General features: G+C 44.7%; 1 protein-coding gene across 1 annotated transcript in view; it reads right to left on the bottom strand.

The window, feature by feature from the left end:
- LOC137308418 (early endosome antigen 1-like) overlaps positions 1-17,460 on the bottom strand; it is a 498,139-nt gene that overhangs the window by 132,573 nt on the left and 348,106 nt on the right. The window contains exons 25-26 of the mRNA XM_067977151.1: positions 4,968-5,135; positions 2,762-2,929 (exon numbers count right to left, since the gene is read on the bottom strand). Coding sequence (XP_067833252.1) covers positions 2,762-2,929; positions 4,968-5,135 — 336 coding nt within the window. The remainder of the gene's footprint in view (positions 1-2,761; positions 2,930-4,967; positions 5,136-17,460) is intronic.

Raw genomic sequence — 17,460 nt, 5'->3', positions numbered from 1 at the left:
AGGTGTAGTTAGGATATTTCATAATTGATCATAAATATTCCAGCAGCACCAAGATGTGCCATGCTGCCTGTTTTGTCACATCTGTGCTAGATGGCCTCACCAACCTGTTGTCCATACCCAGAAAAAAAACTGTAGCTCTTGCTAGTTTAGCAATGCTGCAAGACCTTACAGATACTTGGAAACAAATGGCATAATCATGCACCACAATGCATTCTGCTAGTACTGAACCCAAGGTACTTTTTGTGGCACTCTGTTGAAATACACATCCTTGAAGAACACTCTGCTTTCTTTTAGCTTGATAGGTGGGACCTCTTCTATGGTCCCAGTGACCAACAGTCTTTGTACCTCTGTGTTCATAAGGATTCTTTGTCAGCCCATCCTTGGACTGTCTTGCAAAAATAATATCCTCAATTTTAGAAATGGAGGTCCCTGAGGTGCCAACCACGGCCCTCTTTCAGTCTATGCCAAGGGTATCCAATCTGGCAATTTGGCCCTCAAAACTGAGGCAGCTCAGTCCTATCTGTGCTTATTTCTTATTTACTGGGTTGTCATGTTTGACTTTTTTGGACCTGGAGGCCTACAAATGTACCGATGTTACCATATTGGGAATAAAACCTAAATCAGAATACCAAAGTCTTCAGTATCAGCAACATGAAATATATACAAATTAATAGGAACATGAAATCAAACTTTATGAGAGTAATTTTAACTTAGCTCACCAGGTGGGAAACCCTCCAACTTCAATGGAAAGTAAAATCGGGCAAGGTGTAAAAACATCCGATTTCATCAGTTTCCTGATGGATGGGTTAGGTTAAAATTGCCCCCTAAACATGCCCCCTGAGTTGTCATGGTATGCACCTAAGTGGCCCACAAAGCTTGGAAATGACTAGTCAATGCCAGTCATGCATTGCAGCCAGTTGTAAAATAGTGATATGCAATCTCTTACCCCACTAGAGTTCTTTCTGGACTGGGACATGGTTTGGTGGTGGTGGAGGAAGCAGGGTTTTGTTTTTTTTCTTTCTGAGGCCCTACTAATCACCCTGTTGGCATGCTTAATCCCTGAGGCAATGTCATTCCATATTTGAAAGAATCACTGCTGCTTGGCTCAGAATGGGCTGGTCTGTTGCTGGTTTTGATTCACTAGCCCCTTCTGGGATATCCACAAAATAGTCATTTGATTTTGTGGCTGTTTCTTAAAGCTTCCCAGGGTTGCTTCGACTTGATGCCAAAAAGACTGGTCCCTGAAAAGTGTAACTCCGTTAACCCCTTTTATAAGTAATGTGGAAACCCTTCAATTCTCAACAACATGAAGTGGCATAAAACAATACCCTGGATGACAAATCCCCTCCATACCTAGGACATTCACTGCCAACTGCTCCACTAGTTTCACTGCCTGGTCAGTCTTGTCTTCATTAGCCCAGAGCTGAATATTGCTAATTGCTGAAACTTATATAATGATAAAAAAAAACATGCAAGGTTCCCAGCTACTTCATATGTCCAGCTGTTTGGATTCCTTCTCAACAGAGACTGGAGCGTTACTGAAATAGGCACCTGCCATATTGTGTCTTCACCTTGAAAACAACTAGTGACTCAGTAGATGGTTTTCTGAACAGGAACCATCCCAAATTTGGGGTACCTGATCAAACCTATCTTGGCTAGATGCTACAACTGCCTGACATGAATTTTCCAGATGGGGTTTGGTAATTGAAGCTCTGCAAATATACGGCTAAACCCAGTTCGGCTGATTTCTGACTGATGTTTGTAGAGATTATGCAGGCTCAGCAGTGCCTTCTCTTTGGCCATATAAATTGTTGTTGAACATAGCTCAACTGATGTATCCTTCAGGAAATCATCATGCCAACACTTTCCACTCTCCATCTAACCTTTGTGTGGAATACTGCTTCTTTGCTGAGCTGTAACCCTATATCGTTTTTCACCAACTTGATTCAAGCTTCAATTTTCTGGTTGCATCAATTATCTTCCAGTAAATAAGACAGCTGTGTCTAGGCCTTCTGTTGAAAAGTCATGCAACAGCAAAATGATGATGTGTCATGGGACCTTATGTTGGGAAGAATCTGTGGCACATAACAGCAATTTTAACTACAGAGTTGGAACAGGCTGGCAGGCCAGCCAGAAACAGGTGGTTGATTGAGGTAGGCTGCAAGTCAAAATGGCAGTGGTACAAATGTTTTAGAATTTTGCAGACTAAAAGCTACATGCATAAACCTCAATAAGTATTTTCAAATCCTTCCTACAAATCAAAAATGTGCAGGGGATGATCCAATTGTACTATAATAAACTGAGAACTGATAAATGGCAATTGGACCTTTTTCTAGTGTAAGAAACAATGAAGAGTATCTGCTGCTGATGACAAGAGGGGGGGGGAGAAAAACTTTTGACACATCCAAGAATGTTTCATAAATAGCAGCTGACTGCTCAGGGTGAACATTTCTTAAAGGTACAGTGTTCTAGGTGAATTTGTTCCCCTCTATGGGTTGACAGTGAATTCTAGTTTTTGGTGGAATTTGAATCAATGAGGAAGAAGTTTTATTTTGTATCATTTGAATCCTTTTTCATAAAAGTTATCAAACCATCTGATGAACTGCTGTTGTGGAAAAATGTATTTCAGAATTTTTTGAAAAGCTGCATCTGCTCCAAATGAAATGATTAGGGTTACTGATGATTGCATGAGTGCTTGGTACTATAACTTTACCAATACATTTTTCTCTTCACTTAACTATAATATAAAACTACAGCTTACCTCTTCAGCATGGCTCTTTGTCTTTTTTTCAGCTGTGGTCATCTTTAGCTGAAGATTTTTGACTTGAGACTTCTCTTTCATTAACTCCTCACAGACACCAAGATGTTTATTTTGCAGATGTTTCATCTCTTCTCCCATTGTGGATATATGATTCTCTTGATCCTTAAGCTGTGAAAGCACCAATGCATTTTACTTATTTTACTGAGAATATTTTGAGATCTAACATATTTGGCAACCCGTTACGCTCACATAGAATTGTTGTTTTTTTTTATTATTTGTGTAAGATTTACAGGTAAGATGGAAGTTACAATTCAAATAAACTGCTGGCTCCATAGGTCCAATAGAGAATTCCTAGTAGGCATAGATCCACAGCACTGAACTGCACCAGCGTGACATTTTAATATTTTCCACACCAGAGTTCTGTGTGCTGTCTAAGATCGCTTGTTTAGTGCTCTAATTTGGCATGGGAAATGCAAACACTGGTACAGTAGACATTGCCCTTCTATAGCCAAGGCTGACACATACTGTTAAAGAAGAGAAGTGGGAGCTTTACTCTGCATCTAATCATGGTATGCTTAACCTAAAAGAGCTCAATCCAACACTGGATGCCTGATAGGAAAATGTCCCATTCCCAAAACCAACATTTCGCCTTCATCAGTACAAAACTTCTCACACACACACACACACACAAAAAAAAAATCAAAAAAAGAATAACGATCAAGAAGAGCCAATGGCTTAGATTGTATGGATGGGGGGAGGAATGGGGGGCATGGGGGCAGCGATGGACATGGGGGTCACAGGGGGGAGTCAGTCAGCGGGAGGGAGGGGGGAAGGTCAGTCATTTGAGGAGTCAGTCATGGGGGGAGGGATCGGGGGCCAGTCACCGAGGGGGGAGTCGGGATTGGGGGTCCTCGCGGTGGTCCGTGATCGTTGGGGGGGGGTCCATGATAGTTGGGGGCAGGATCAGAGATCGTTGGGGAGGGGTCCGCGATCCTTTGGGGGCGTCTGCGATTGTTGAGGGGTCGCTGCAGGTAGACTTGTTGGGGGCCTGGGGGAAGCACTCCTGGTCCTCCAGGCCCACAAGCTGTGCCAGAAAGGCACTTAACTGCAGTTTCAGGCGTTCTCGCCTCTTCTCACGTGGCATGAAGGAGAAGGCTCGGGAATTCCGGCCCCCAGGAGTTGCAATCGCAAAACCTTTCAAAATGAATGCCCGCAGCCTCCTTGAAGGGTATTAGTGACCAACCCACCTCCTGGGGGAAGTTGGTTGCCCACCGGTCGTCCCGCCCCGGTGAAAACCGGAAATGGGCGGGTTGGAGGCGGATCTGAAATTGTTGCAATTTTCCATGCCCCCCCACCACCCCGTTCCCAACCCACCCGTTTTTCACAGTTAAAATTTCTGCCCATGATATCACTCTGTCATTGCTACTTTATTTGGTTATCCCACCCATTTTTGGGCGGGCGCTTCTGACATCAAGTGAAAGGTCTCTACAGAGAGGTAGGTAAACAGAAACTCGTCGAGACGGGTTCAGCACAATTTACACTGGAAAACTAGTGTAACTCAGTAGGAAAATGCTCCCTAATAAGCCCTAAAAACAGATATCTGAACGGTTATAAGGGGAGTAGGAGCTTTAACATTTAAATTAGATTTTTTAGCAATTTAGCACTTTGCCAGGAACTAATGCTTGCTGGCTAGCCAATCAAATCACTAAAGTTGAAGATTCTACAAGGTAGGTAGTTTGCATTCTTGGAGGAATACTGAGGAGGAGGAGGAAAGTGACCATTTCCTTTTGAACTATATATCTGAGATAACTGACAATAAAACAATGTAACTAATTGTGCAGGAGCTTAATGTATAATATACTACTAGTAGAAACAAATGTACGTATTTACAGAACTAACCCTGCTGCACTCACCAGCATTTGTCTGAACCTCAATCCAATCTACGTCTCTGCGGCTGCCCTCAGCCACAGGAACACCTGTGCCCACCTCAGGCTCTAGATTTTGCTGCTCTCAGAAAGCAGGAAATCCACTGCTGCTTCAACTCAGGCTTTGTGTGCAACTCAAACTCTCACTACTCTTGTCTTCTGTGCTCTTTGACTCCATGCTCCTTTCTCAACCCAACTGTCCCATTCCCATGTCTCTGTCAAGGACCACCTGTGAGCAATGTCACTATGGAACTACTTATAATAATAGAAAATTCATTTACCATCTGCACTTCACTTTTTTGTTTGATTTTGAGGTTATCCACTTCTGCCTCCATTTCAGATGTATGGTAGTTCAATTTAACGAGCTGCCTTTGTTGCTCCTGATATTGGTTCCTTTCCTGATTAAGCTCATCCTGTAAATAACTTACCAGATCCTCTTGTTGTTGAAGCTACAACACAAATACCAATAGTAATGGATTACAATGACTACAGTATACTGGGATCGTAAGTAAATCTATAAATAACTTAAGTTAAATTTCTGACATCTGTTTTGAGGTCAGCTCCTAAATTGTCTTCAACAAGACAAACCTACTAATCAAGGCAGACAAGTGACAAGTAATAAGAAATTATATAACTGCTATAGAAAGCTTGGATGCAATAAAAGAAAATATTGAAGCAATATGGTAGAAAGAAAGACTACCATATCATCTTATCATGTTGAAACTTCTGAAAGCACTTCACACAGAAATAATTTTTTTTCCTCTTTTTTTTCTGAGAGGTTTGTTCCCGGTGCTGGTGTTTTTTTTTGCTTTTTCTTTTTGTGTGTGTTTTAGGCCCCCCTTTTATAAGAAGGGGGAGGTTAGGGTGTGTTTTATGTGCAGCAAATCAATAAAACCAAAATAAGTGTCAAATAACAATTTTATTGCGAGGATCCAGGATGCACTCCAGTCCCTGCGGTGCCCACCGGTCGCAGAAAGCCTCAAGCGTACCGGCAGACACCGCGTGCTCCCTCTTCAGGGCCACTGGGCGTGGAGAATGCCACGGAAGAGAAGCAGACATTCGGAGCGACCGCCCCCACGGGACATGTCTAACCTGGACCTGTGGATAGCCACCTTGGACAGGCCCAGGAGCAGGCCCACGAGGACGTTCCCCCTGACTTGCCCGCCCCCCTCCTCACCGGGTGGCCAAAGATCAGGAGTGTGGGACTGAAGTGCAGCCAGAACTTGAGGAGTAGCCCCTTTAAATAGTGGAACAGGGGCTGCAGCCTCCCACACCCTGTGAATAAATGAAACACAGACTCATCCAGGTTGCAGAAATTGCAGGTGGCCTGGGAGTCTGTGAAATGCCTTAAACGCCTATTCATTGGGACTGCTCCGTGCAACACTCTCCACCCCAGATCCCCAATGGCACACGGGAGGACCCCCGCGTAGTGAGCCCTCCACTGGGGATCCCCGCCTCTGCCAGACAGCAAGATGATACACCAGGGTGTGTCCGAGCAAGAGACGAGGGCGAGGAAGTGGAAAGTGTGCAGGAGCAGCCCATACAGGAAACCCCTCTGCGCAGATTGAAATGGCAGGGAGGGTATTTCTGAGAGACGGCTCAAGTTGTGAGGCTTAGCCCCCGAGTGAGGTTTCGGGGCCTGGCGTCGAAGAGGAATTCCTTCCAAACGGGGGTCAGATCGGACGGGATGGCTCCACACGCTTGAGCCTCCTCCACTCACCGAGTGGAGTCAGGGCCGAGTGCCACTTTCAATGCCCGGACGGCGACGGTCGCATACCAGACATGGCGCAAGGACATCCGTGCGGCCAGTGTCCCCGGCGTCATCCAGCCCGCCCCTCCGCCATCCAGGACGTCCATGACTCTGGTTACCTTACCAGCCAGGGCCCTCACCTCCGTCAGCTGTGTGCCGCTGAAGCCAACACCGCGGAGGAGTGGATTCCTGAGCAGCGGCTCCTGCAGGATGGCCGCCACTCCCGACGGGGGAAAGCACCAGCAGGAGGCAACCATATTCCAGACCTTGATCAGATCCTGGTAAAAGACAGGCAGTTCCCACAAGGACGCGCGGCCGCTCGGCAACATGATGAACAGGAGCTGCGTGTCATAATGGGTAAAACGACTGATGATCAGTGGGAAATGTTTAAAGAAACATTTAACGTGATACAGAATCAGTTTATACCCCTGAGAGACAAGAACTCTACTTGCCAAAAAAAAACAGCCATGGACAACTAAAGAGGTAAGGGACAGTATAAGACATAAGGAAAGGGCATACGAAAAGGCAAAAAATGAAACAGATCCTGGAAAATGGGAAAGATATAAGGATCAACAAGGGGTCACAAAACAGATAGTAAGAGTTACAAAAAGAAAGTATGAAAAGAAATTTGCAAGGGATATCAAAACCAATATGAAGAACTTTTATAGTTACATTAGGAAAAAGAGGGTGGTCAGGAGCAGTGTTGGCCCCTTAAAAACTGAAAGTGGGGATATTGTCATTGACAATGGGGAAATGGCGGACATGTTGAACAATTACTTTGCGTCAGTATTTACAGTAGAAAAAGAGGATAGCATGCCGGAAATCCCCAAAAAACTAATACTGAATCAGGGACAGGGACTCGATAAAATTAACATAAGTAAAGCAACAGTAATGAAGAAAATAATAGCACTAAAGAGTGACAAATCCCCAGGACCAGATGGTTTCCATCCCAGGGTTTTAAAGGAAGTAGGTGAGCAGATTTCAGATGCCCTAACTATAATCTTTCAAAGTTCTCTAGATTCAGGAACTGTCCCTCTAGATTGGAAAATTGCACATGTCACTCCGCTTTTTAAGAAAGGAGAGAGAGGGAAACCGGGGAATTATAGACCAGTGAGCCTAACATCTGTTGTGGGGAAATTGCTGGAGACTATAATTAAGGATAGGGTGACTGAACACCTCGAGAATTTTCAGTTAATCAGAGAGAGCCAGCATGGATTTGTGAAAGGTAGGTCGTGCCTGACAAACCTGATTGAATTTATTGAAGAGGTGATTAAAGTAGTGGACAGGGGAATGTCAATGGATGTTATTTATATGGACTTCCAGAAGGCATTTGATAAGGTCCCACATAAGAGACTGTTAGCTAAGATAGAAGCCCATGGAATCGAGGGAATAGTACGAACTTGGTTAGGAAGTTGGCTGAGCGAAAGGCGACAGAGAGTAGGGGTAATGGGTAAGTATTCACATTGGCAGGATGTGACTAGTGGAGTCCCGCAGGGATCTGTCTTGGGGTCTCAATTATTCACAATATTTATTAACGACTTAGATGAAGGCATAGAAAGTCTCATATCTAAGTTTGCCGATGACACAAAGATTGGTGGCATTGTAAGCAGTGTAGATGGAAACATAAAATTACAAAGCGATATTGATAGATTAGGTGAATGGGCAAAACTGTGGCAAATGGAATTCAATGTACACAAATGTGAGGTCATCCACTTTGGATCAAAAAAGGATATAACAGGGTTACTTTCTAAATGGTAAAAAGTTAAAAACAGTGGATGTCCAAAAGGACCTTGGTGTAGAGGTACATAGATCATTGAAGTGTCATGAACAGTGCAGAAAATAATCAATAAGGCTAATGGAATGCTAGCCTTTATATCTCGAGGACTAGAGTACAAGGGGGCAGAAGTTATGCTGCAGCTATACAAAACCCTGGTTAGATCGCACCTGGAGTACTGTGAGCAGTTCTGGGCACCGCACCTTCGGAAGGACATATTGGCCTTGGAGGGAGTGCAGCGTAGATTTACTAGAATGATACCCGGACCTCAAGGGTTAAGTTACGAGGAGAGATTACACAAATTGGGGTTGTATTCTCTGGAGCTTCGAAGGTTGATGGGTGATCTGATCGAAGTTTATAAGATATTAAGGGGAACGGATAAGGTGGATGGAGAGAAACTATTTCCGCTGGTTCGGGATTCTAGGAGTAGGGGGCACAGTCTAAAAATTAGAGCCAGACCTTTCAGGAGTGAGATTAGAAAACATTTCTACACACAAAGGGTGGTAGAAGTTTGGAACTCTCTTCCGTAAATGGCAATTGCTACTAGCTCAATTGCTGAATTTAAATCTGAGATAGATAGCTTTTTGGCAACCAAAGGTATTAAGGGATATGGGCCAAAGGCAGGTATATGGAGTTAGATCACAGATCAGCCAGGGTCTTATCAAATGGTGGAGCAGGCTCGAGGGGCTGAATGGCCTACTCCTGTTCCTATATTCCTATAATTCAGGCAGTGCAGCTGGCGGAAGAAATAGGTCGCCAGCGCACACCATCTGGGAGGATCCTCAACGTACAGATATTGCTGCAGGGTCCGAAGGCGGAAAGTCGCTACCTGGGTGCCACACCAGCCCCTGACCACCCTCCCTAAGCGGGAGACTCGGGACCGCAGCAGCAACCCAGTGCATCCTTTTGGCCCAGAAGAAGTCAATGAGTTTCTTCTGAATCTTGGCGACAAACTCAGGAGGAGGGATCAAAGTGACCAACCGGTACCACAACATTGCAGCCACCAGCTGGTACAGAAAGAATTACTTTCAAAGTCCAGTAACTTGTTGAGGAAGCAAACATTGGAGGTGGCTGGGATTAGGAAGCAATTTAGGGGAAGGAGCTGGAACACAGTGGAGCCATCAGAAAGCAGCAGCAGCTACATCAGGATGACAGAAAGTAGGACACACAGTAATCTGCATGGAGTACACAGAAAGTGTAGGCGCACTCGTAGAAAAGAATGTGACCATGGCCACACCAGGAAGGCAGATTGTGGCAATGACAGAAGCACACATGGCAGTTACACCCAGGGACTCAGCGTAGCTGCATCTAGAGCAAACACAGACATAGCCATCCAGCAGCTAGCTTTAATCCTTCTGTAAGAGAATGGCACTAAAAATGGGAGACAGGGCAAGGACAAGCATAGCACTGAAAAATATTGGGAGGAAGGGGGCAGCTGGACAATGCAAGTTTCAGGAAAGAGGCAGATGCAAACCCAAGTGAGGAAGGCCTCCGGGGTCAAAACTTGTTGAGCAGTTTTCCGATAGAACTTGGGCATTTTATGGGTAAACTTAAACAAAATTTAAAACCTTATGGGGTTGATAATGCAATTGGAGATGCCCAATGTGCCATTGCACCTCAGTGCCGGAGACCGTATTATTGAGCACAGAGGCCTACGCCAAACTCCATACCATGTGCACATCTATTTGATTAGGAAACCCTGGTAGTCTGCACATAGATAGTGTGCAAGGCTTACCAGAGACTGAATGTTATTTAAATGAGGGGAGGCCCTTGAAATCTGAAGTCCTGAGCAGTGCTCAATAAGGTGTTCGCCCATATAAAACAGGTGGTACAAGGGAGGCCTGTTAACTTTAATTCGGTCCTTGTTGTTAAAGATTCAGTGCTGTATCTCTTAGCAACTGACTATTTTGGTCTGGTTGGTGATTGGAGGAACTTTTTGAAGCCTTCCTGACAGCTAATTAAAACCATGCTGCATCTCTTTTCTGTGACATTTTGCACAGCTGATACTGTTAGTGGTGTATCCCTATGGGCACACATATTTATTTGCAGATTCTGGAGGATGAGAATCAAAGGAGGAATGCCAGACAGGTGCATCAACACTTTAAAGACACCCCATTTCGAACCACGCTTATGCTACCACTCATGTGAACATGGGCCACGCTCTCACATCTGTATGTATCTATAGATACCTGCCTGTGCCGACTAAATTCCTAACGGACTCTGTAACAGAACTAAGCGCACTCCCGCAGCAGATTTGCAAATCAATTCCAGCACAGGGAGGAGGCGGAATGGCAATATTGATGAAAGATGAAATACATGGAGTAGAGAGGACTGATGCAGACAAGGGTACAACCAAATCAATATGGTTGGAGCTCAAAGATAAAAAAGGGGTTGTCAAATTACTAGGGTTATATTACAGATCTCCAAATTGTGGGAAGGAAACAGAAGAGGGAATCTGCAGTCAGATTAGAGAGATGAGTAGCAATAACAAAGTTACTGTTCTGGGAGATTTTAATTATCCACTTATTGATTGGGACAGAGAGGAAGTAAATGGAAAAAAGGGAATGGAATTTCTAAAATTTTTTTTCATTAATATTCGTTCATGGGATGTGGGCGTCACTGGCGAGGCCGGCATTTATTGCCAATCCCTAATTGCCCTTGAGAAGGTGGTGGTGAGCCGCCTTCTTGAACCGCTGCAGTCCATGTGGTGAAGGTTCTCCCACAGTGCTGTTAGGTAGGGAGTTCCAGGATTTTGACCCAGCGACGATGAAGGAACGGCGATATATTTCCAAGTCGGGATGGTGTGTGACTTGGAGGGGAACGTGCAGGTGGTGTTGTTCCCATGTGCCTGCTACTCTTGTCCTTCTAGGTGGTAGAGGTTGCGGGTTTGGGAGGTGCTGTCGAAGAAGCCTTGGCGAGTTGCTGTAGTGCACCCTGTGGATGGTACACACTGCAGCCACTGTGCGCCGGTGGTGAAGGGAGTGAATGTTTAGGGTGGTGGATAGGGTGCCAATCAAGCAGGCTGCTTTGTCCTGGATGGTGTCGAGCTTCTTGAGTGTTGTTGGAGCTGCACTCATCCAGGCAAGTGGAGAGTATTCCATCACACTCCTGACTTGTGCCTTGTAGATGGTGGAAAGGCTTTGGGGAGTCAGGAGGTGAGTCACTCGCCGCAGAATACCCAGCCTCTGACCTGCTCGTGTAGCCACAGTATTTATATGGCTGGTCCAGTTAAGTTTCTGGTCAATGGTGACCCCCAGGTTGTTGATGATGGGGGATTCGGCGATGGTAATGCCGTTGAATGTCAAGGGGAGATGGTTAGACTCTCTCTTGTTGGAGATGGTCATTGCCTGGCACTTGTCTGACACTAATGTTACTTGCCACTTATCAGCCCAAGCCTGGATGTTGTCCAGGTCTTACTGCATGCAGGCTCGGACTACTTCATTATTTGAGGGGTTGCGAATGGAACTGAACACTGTGCAGTCATCAGCGAACATCCCCATTTCTGACCTTATGATGTGTGTCGGACTCCTTCCTCAAGCAGTACGTTAGTAGGCCTACAAATGTGGATGATGTGGAGATGCCGGTGATGGACTGGGGTTGACAATTGTAAACAATTTTACAACACCAAGTTATAGTCCAGCAATTTTATTTTAAATTCACAAGCTTTCGGAGGCTTCCTCCTTCCTCAGGTGAACGGTGTGGAACGGGCAGTAATCACCAGGCATTGTTCTGTGATTTTCAAATGCGAAGGATTCGAAAATTTCATTTCCACACCGTTCACCTGAGGAAGGAGGAAGCCTCCGAAAGCTTGTGAATTTAAAATAAAATTGCTGGACTATAACTTGGTGTTGTAAAATTGTTTACAATTTACAAATGTGGAGGCATTGCTAGATCTGGTCATTGAGCTAAATGTGGGTGAACACCCTGGGAGTAGTGACTATAATATGATAACGTTTAAGATCCAACTAGAAAGGGAAAAAGTCAATCCAAAAACAAGAACATCATGTTGGATTAAGGCAGATCTGCCAAGTTGGCTGAGGTGAAGTGGAAGGAGAAACTGGCATAAAGAGCTGTACAGCAACAATGGGAATTTTTTTAAAAAAGGATTATACAGGTACAGAATAATACTCCATTAAAAAAAGGAAACTACTAGTAGTTTTAGGATGTCATGGATGAGTAAGGAGGTTAGAAGTCAATTAAAATTGAAGAAGAGGGTCTATGAGAACTACAAGAATAATAACAATGAAAAAACTAAAGGAGAATATGAGATTATAAGAGTCGAAGGGTAGGACATGGAATGCTAAGAGAGAGTATGAGAGAAAAATGTCAAAAAACATCAAAAGGAACAGTAAAGTGATTTACAAGTATATCAGTAAAAAGAGAATTGTTAAAAGTAAGGTGTGAGCACTGAGAGGAAAGGACTGTCAATTTGTGGATGATGATCAAAAAATGGCAGCAGTATTTAATACATACTTTGCAGCAGTCTTTACTAAAGAGAAGGATATCGGAGAGGAGGTGAATCCTGTAGCGATTGAGAGCAAGAGGATTGATATAGAATCATAGACTGGTTAGAGCATAGGAGGCCAATCGTCCTGTCAAGCCCATGCCGGTTCTCTGCAAGAGCAATCTCTTTCCCCATAGCCCTGAAAATTTTTTCCCTTCAAGTACTTATCCAATTCCCTTTTGAAAGCCACGATTGAATCTGCCTCCACCACTCCCTCAGGCAATGCATTCCAGATTATAACCACTTGCTGCATAAAAAAGGTTTTCCTCGTGTCGCCTTTGGTTCTTTTGCCAATCACCTTAAATATGTGTCCTCCGGTTCTTGACCCTTCTGCCAATGGGAACAGTTTCTCTCTATCTACTCTGTCTAGACCCCTCATGATTTTGAATACCTCTATCAAATCTCCTCTCAACCTCTGCTCTAAGGAGAACAACCCCAGCTTCTCCAGTCTATCAACGTAACTGGAGTCCTCCATCCCTGGAACCATTCTAGTAAATCTTTTCTGCACCCTTTGTAAGGCCTTCACATTCTTCCTAAAGTGCAGTGTCCGGAATTGGACACAATACTCCAGTTGTGGCCGAACGAGTGTTTTATAAAGGTTCATCATAACTTCCTTGCTTTTGTATTCTATGCCTCTATTTATAGAGCCCACAATCCCGAATGCTTTTTTAACCAATTTCTCTACCTGCTCTGCCACTTTCAATGCACATATGCCCCCCAGGTCTCTCTGTTCCTGTACCCCTTTTAGAATTGTACCCTTTAGTTTATATTGCCTCTCCTCGTTCTTCCTACCAAAATGTATCACTTTGTATTTCTCTGTGTCAAATTTCATCTGCCACTTGTCCGCTCATTCCACCAGCCTGTCTATGTCCTCTTGAAGTCTATCCTCCTCACTGTTCACGACACTGTCATCTGCAAATTTTGAAATTGCGCCCTGTACACCCAAGTCCAAGTCATTAATACATATCAAGAAAAGCAATGATCCTAGTACCGACCCCATGGGAACACCACTGTATACCTTCCTCAAGTCCAAAAAACAATCGTTCACCACTACTCTATGTTTCCTGTCACTTAGACAATTTCGTACCAATGCTGCCACTGCCCCTTTTATTCCATGGGCTTCAACTTTGCTGACAAGCTTATTATGTGACACTTTATCAAACACCTTTTGGAAGTCAACATACACCACATCAACCACACAGCCCTCATTAGCCCTCTCTGTTACCTCTTCAAAAAATTCAATTGGATAAAAGGAACATTTTACACAAGTTAATTAAGTTAAAGGAAGACAAAACACCAGGGCTTGACGGGATAGATCCTAGGATCCGGAGGGAGATGAGAGAGGAAGTTGCCGAGGCCATAGAAATTTAATTTCAGGACTCTATTGAGTAAGTATGTGTGCCGGAGGATGGCCAATGTAGTACCCAACATTTTTAAAAGGGAGACAGCTAATCCAGGTAATTACAGGTCAGTTAGCTTAACATCTGTGGTACAGAAAATTTTAGAACCTTTAATTAAGGATGAAATTACCACATATCTAGATAAAGAGAAAATAGTTAGAAGTAGCCAGCACGGATTTCAAAAGAGACAATTGTGCATGACAAACCTCATGGAATTATTTGAAAAAGTAATAGCTGTGTTAGATGGGGGAAATGCAGTGGATGTGGTGTACATGGACTTCAGGAAAGCCTTTCACAAGGTACCACACTGGAGAGTACTAGAGAAGGTTAAGGGGTATGGAATTAGGGGGAGGATAGCAAACTGGAAAAAAAATTGGATAGAGGGAAGAAAAAGGGAGTGGGAGTTCAGGGCAGTTTATCAGAATGGTGGGAAGTGGGTATTGGTATCCCAAGAGTTCAGTTCGAGAGCCACTCTTGGCACGGAGTGCAGCAGAGCACAGAGTGATCACTTCAGAGTTTGGTGAGTGTGGGAGTTTAAGGGTTAATCTCTTTAAAATCTAGTATAAATTGCTATCATAAGAACATAAGAAATTGGAGCAGGAGTAGGCCAATCGGCCCCTCGAGCCTGCTCCGCCATTCAATAAGATCATGGCTGATCTGATCCCAACCACAAATCTAAAGAACACAAGAAGTCAGAGCAGGACCCGGCCACATAGCCCCTGGGCCCTCTCCGCCACCCACAGGGCATTGACCGATCCGAACTCAGCTTCATGTCCAATTTCCTGCCCGCTCCCCATAACCCCAAATTCCCTTTACTTCTAGGAAACTGTCTATTTCTGTTTTAAATTTATCTAATGATGTAGCTTCCACAGCTTCCTGGGGCAGCAAATTCCACAGACCTACCACCCTCTGAGTGAAGAAGTTTCTCCTCATCTCAGTTTTGAAAGAGCAGCCCCTTATTCTAAGATTATGCCCCCTAGTTCAAGTTTCACCCATCTTTGGGAACATCCTTACTGCATCCACCCGATCAAGACCCTTCACAATCTTATATGTTTCAATAAGATCGCCTCTCATTCTTCTGAACTCCAATGAGTAGAGTCCCAATCTACTCAACCTCTCCTCATATGTCCGCCCCAACTGTTTAAGTTCAATTGCTATCAACTATTTAAGTTCAATTTTTAAGTTTAAATTTTTAAGTTTCTGTCAGGCTTCAGCAGAGAGAGCTGCTGCAGTTAGTTAATTGGTTAGCTAGATTAAACTGATTCCTGAAGGTGCAGCAGGCCTGACTCATCTGAGTCACAAACAGTAGAAAAACAGGGGCCTGTTAGTCCTAACCGAGCACGGAGTTCAGCGGAGCACAGAGTGAACGCCTGAGAGTTTGGTGAGTGTGGGAAGGAGGTGCTGCTTTGCCTTGCTTTTCCTAACTTTTTCCGCAGAGTGGCGGAGGACCTGAGCAGCAGAAGACTGAGAGTGGGGTTAGAAGCAGCACCAGACCTGCAACAAGAGACAACTACTGTGCGACGTCGCAGGTGAGGCAGGAGAGTCCGAGAGGTGAGCACAGTATAAAAGGAGAGACCGAGAGCGGGAGGAGAGTCTGAGAGGTGAACGCAGTGTATTTCTAAGGCAAGACATGGCAGCAGAGCTCGCACCCGAGATATGCTCCTCCTGCACTATGTGGGAAGTCATGGACACTACCAGTGTCCCTGGTGACCATGTGTGCAGGAACTGCAGCTACTGGCTAACTGTATTTCGGAGCTGGAGCTGAGACTATCGTGGATAGCACGTTCAGTGAGGTGGTCACACCGCAGGTAAAGAGTACGCAGGCAAAAAGGAAATGGGTGACCGCCAGGCAGAGTAAAAGGACTAGGCAGGTTGAGCAGGAGTCCCCTGGGGCCATCTCCCTCTCAAACAGATATTCTGCTTTGGATACTGTTGGGGAAGATGGCTTATCAGGGGAAAGCAGCAAGAGCCAAGTTCGTAGCACCATGGGTGGCTCTGCTGCACAGGAGGGGAGGAAGAAGAGTGGCAGGGCTATAGTGATAGGGGATTCAATTGTAAGGGGAACAGATAGGCGTTTCTGCGGCCGTAAACATGACTCCAGGATGGTATGTTTCCTCCCTGGTGCTAGGGTCAAGGATGTCACAGAACGGCTGCAGGGCATTCTGGAGGGGGAGGGTGAACAGCCAGTAGTCGTGGTCCATATCGGTACCAACAATATAGGTAAAATAGGGATGAGGTCCTGCAAGGAGAATTCAAGGAGTTAGGAGATAAATTAAAAAGCAGGACCTCAAAGGTAGTGATCTCAGGATTACTACCAGTGCAACGTGCAAGTGAGTATAGGAACAGGAGAATAGACAGGATGAATGCGTGGTTGCAGGGATGGTGTAGGAGGGAGGGATTTAGATTCCTGGGACATTGGGACCGGTTCTGGGGAAGGTGGGACCTGTGCAAGCGGGACGGGTTACACCCGAGCAGGACCGGGACCAATGTCCTCGCGGGGGTGTTTGCTAGTGCTGTTGGGGGATGGGAATCTGAGCGGGGAGTTAGAAGGGAGTAAAGTTGAGAGCAGCAAGAGAGGGGAAGACCCAGGGGAAATTTACAATACAAATAGTACAAACAGTTGTTCAAGAACAAGTGAAAGGGAAAAGCGTAGAGCAGCAGAAAGAAAGTGTACTTTAGACACTACTGATAAAGTGAAAACTAGAAGGCGTAAGGCGATTAACCCAGCATCAAAGCTGAAGGTCAGGCTAGGGTGTGTGGCCCAACTAAGAGTTCTATATACAAATGCACGGAGTATAAGGAATAAATTAAACGAACTACAGGTTCAAATTCAAATTGGAAGGTATGACATGATAGCTATTACTGAGACATGGCTGCAGGATGGTCAGGATTGGGAAATAAATATACCGGGTTATAAGGTCTACAGGAGAGACAGGGAAAATGGAAGAGGGGGAGGAGTAGCCTTAATGATTAGAGATGAAATCAATTCAATGATAACGGAGGATATAACGAGAGGTAAGCAGCCAACAGAGACCTTATGGGTTGAATTGAGAAATGGGAAAGAATCTAAGACTATAGTGGGAGTTGTGTATAGGACTCCTGGCAGCAGCTCTGAAGTGCTAGATTGTATAAATGCAGAGATTAGACAAGCGTGTAAGAAAGGCATAGTAGTCTTAATGGGGGACATTAACCTTCACATAGATTGGGGAAAGCAGACTAGCAACTGTCAGAAAGGTAGCGAATTTCTTGAGTGTGTCCGGGATAGTTTTCTACAGCAGTATGTCCTAGAGGCAACAAGGGGGCAAGCCATACTAGATTTAGTAATGAGTAATGAACCAGATTTAGT

This window comes from Heptranchias perlo, chromosome 3 (genome assembly GCF_035084215.1).
Source record: "Heptranchias perlo isolate sHepPer1 chromosome 3, sHepPer1.hap1, whole genome shotgun sequence".
In the NCBI taxonomy this organism is placed as follows: domain Eukaryota; kingdom Metazoa; phylum Chordata; class Chondrichthyes; order Hexanchiformes; family Hexanchidae; genus Heptranchias; species Heptranchias perlo.
The sequence above is the reverse complement of the archived record's forward strand: the minus strand, read 5'-3'. Positions and strand labels throughout refer to the sequence as shown.